The sequence below is a fragment of the Typha angustifolia genome, chromosome 7 (assembly GCF_048772165.1).
Source record: "Typha angustifolia cultivar Huaian chromosome 7, ASM4877216v1, whole genome shotgun sequence".
Lineage (NCBI taxonomy): Eukaryota > Viridiplantae > Streptophyta > Magnoliopsida > Poales > Typhaceae > Typha > Typha angustifolia.
The window spans coordinates 16,986,617-16,989,218 of NC_133245.1; the positions used below are offsets into that span (position 1 = coordinate 16,986,617).

Consider the following 2,602-nt stretch of genomic DNA (forward strand, 5'->3'; position numbering starts at 1 on the left):
ACATAACGAGTGCCTTTTAACCCCACATAATAAAAGTAGAAAGGATTTATTTGGAGTAGTGCTAGCTTGTATATTTTTGTATTGTGCCCCCCTTCCATCTTCTTTCATTCCGTGCTGGCAATAGAACTCATTTATAAAAGGGGGGTGGGTTTCCCACTTACCAAACTGATCACTTGGGCAATAAATAAACGATGCTTCTTTCTACTGAGAGACATATTTCTGCAGACCACATGGAATACAGGAGTAAATGATTTGCATTGATTTTGGTGACTAGTACTGGCAGGATGTAAAACGTATATATTTAACCTTAAAGACAATTAGATCTTGTAGAGTTTTGGTAAGATACAGACACCTGCAGCAGCTCCACTAACTCGAGAAGACCAAATGGAAGGCCAGACAAATGCCAGAGCAGCAGTTGCAGTAGTATCAGCACACCTTATTCGCATCCACACACGCCCAGAACCATTAAAAATATCCTCTGCAAACAATATTAGGTCCCCCCCCCCCCACGCCTACCCCCCCTCCAAAGTCCAAAAAACTCTATATAGTTCCAGATCTATAAAATGGAGCACTTGCATTAAATAACTCAAATAAGCCCACAGTGTATCCCCCACCCCCCTCCGAGGAAATTCTTATGGCGTTATGTGATGGTCTCCATAACCACCATCCTCAAATCAGAGTCGTTCGTATCAGTAGCTCTCAGTCAGTCCATCACATGTCTTGCAAGAGGACGGGAAAGGCTCCTGTCACCGTGCCTTTCACGTGCCCCACCGACTCCGCCCCACCCCGCTTCCTCCTCCTCGAATCTAATGCGAGCCAAAAGAAAGAGACACGAGGCCAACGAGGCTCCTCTGACACCTCCCCCTATCAACTCTTCCCGTGCTCCTCCCCCTTGTGCTCCCGATAACTATCCGGTATAAATACATGTGAGAATTCTATCCGGCATTTTCTAACCGTCCGATGGAAGACAAATATGTGGGATTAGCAATCTTAAGAATAACCGCGTATTTTGATGCGGTACGCCCGAAGTGCTGGCACGAAGAAAAAAAACTCCTAAAGGACAAACAAACCCTCGGCGGAAAAGAAAAGAGGAACAGACGAATCTCGGGAGATCTGCATCACATAATAAAGGAATTCCAACAAAGAGAGAAATTTTTTTTATTTTTTTTTTTAAAGCAAACTCTTCCACTTCTTTCCATTAAAACCTTTCTACCGCTAATATCAAAAGAGAGGAACAGAGCATTTAAAACTTGCAAAATAACTAAATACCAGATCGAAATAAAGGTAAACCATAGACAAACAAACAGATGATAGATGATGAGATAAAAAAAGAGGGGAGAAGAGAAACAAATTTAAAAACCTAGGAAGATAGATCGACAAACAAACCTCCTCTTCTTTATTACGATCACGATCGGGCTCACGAATCTTGTTGGTTACCGTGCGCCGCGGATGAGGAGACCGGTTTTCTGCAGAGGATCATGTGCATGGGGGTGAAGATGCCGGTCTCTCCGCCCTTGGTTAGGTGTTGGGCGGTCTCGTAGAGCATCTCGTGGACTTCGACGACTCCTTTGGGCGCGAGCCGGAGTAAGGTGAGGACGGTCACGACCAAGTGGTTCCTCCAGTAGGCGATCCGGCCCATCTTGAGGCGGGTCCACCACGGCCCGGCGGGAGGCAGGGCCAGGTCCTTCTCTTGAACAACCTCGAACCCGACCTTCTTGGCGATGGATCCGATCTCGTCTTGGGCTCGAAGGCCGGGAAGCGCGTCGCCCCGCTCGATCCCGTGGATGGCCTCGACGTGCTCCGGGTCCTCGGCGCGGTAGAGCGGCGTGGTGACCCACTCGTAGGACATGTAGAGGGCGCCGGGCTTGAGGACACGGAAGACCTCGGAGTAAACGTCCTCGAGGCGGGGAGCGTGACACGTGGCCTCGATCGAGTAGGCGCCGTCGAAGGAGGCGTCGGCGAAGGGCATCTGGAGGAAGTTGCCGCAGACGACCTCGCACTGGGAGTCGAGGCCGGCCTTCTTGTTGTGGGCCCGGGCGCGCGCGACCTGGTACTCGTTGATGGTGATGCCGACGACGTGGGCCTTGGAGTGGGCTGCGATTGCCCGCATCGGCCCGCCTACGCCGCAGCCCACGTCGAGGATGCGGTGGCTGGGCTTGGTCTGGATGAGGTCGGCCACGCGTTCCTCGTGGAGGCGGGTGGCGTCGCGGTGAGACCGGCCCTTGACGGACGGGGAGAAGTGGAACGACTGGCCCCAACCCCACTCGTAGATGTCGGTGACGAGGTTGTAGAAGGTGTCGACGAACGCCGGGACCTTCTCGGCGGAGGAGACCGTCTCCTTGGGCCGGCGGAAGAAGGACCAGTACTGGGTGTACTTGTCCTTCACCTTATCGTGAGTTATAGATCCCATCTTCAGATCCACCGCCCGTTTCCCCTTTACCTCCGCCGCCCCCATCACCCAGACGAACCAGTAAACCAATCCCACGCCGACAACCACCGCCGTCCACGCCATTGTTGTCACCTCCATTGCTTCTTCTCCCACCTTGATCCTTTCCCAGAGATGGAGAGAGGAACAGGAACAGGCTGGACAGGGGGATTGGAG

At 52.1% G+C, this 2,602-nt stretch overlaps 1 protein-coding gene across 1 annotated transcript; it reads right to left on the minus strand.

Moving 5' to 3' along the window:
• Positions 1-1,242: 1,242 nt before the first annotated feature.
• Positions 1,243-2,602, minus strand: LOC140762688 (24-methylenesterol C-methyltransferase 2). Its single transcript, XM_073100583.1, has one exon. The coding sequence runs from the start codon at positions 2,525-2,527 to the stop codon at positions 1,418-1,420; it is 1,110 nt and encodes a 369-aa protein (XP_072956684.1). The 5' UTR covers positions 2,528-2,602; the 3' UTR covers positions 1,243-1,417.

What these genes read in the sequence shown, in the direction of transcription:
- LOC140762688 (XM_073100583.1), bottom strand. Translation starts at nt 2,527, where the DNA reads ATGGAGGTGACAACAATGGCGTGGACGGCGGTGGTTGTCGGCGTGGGA.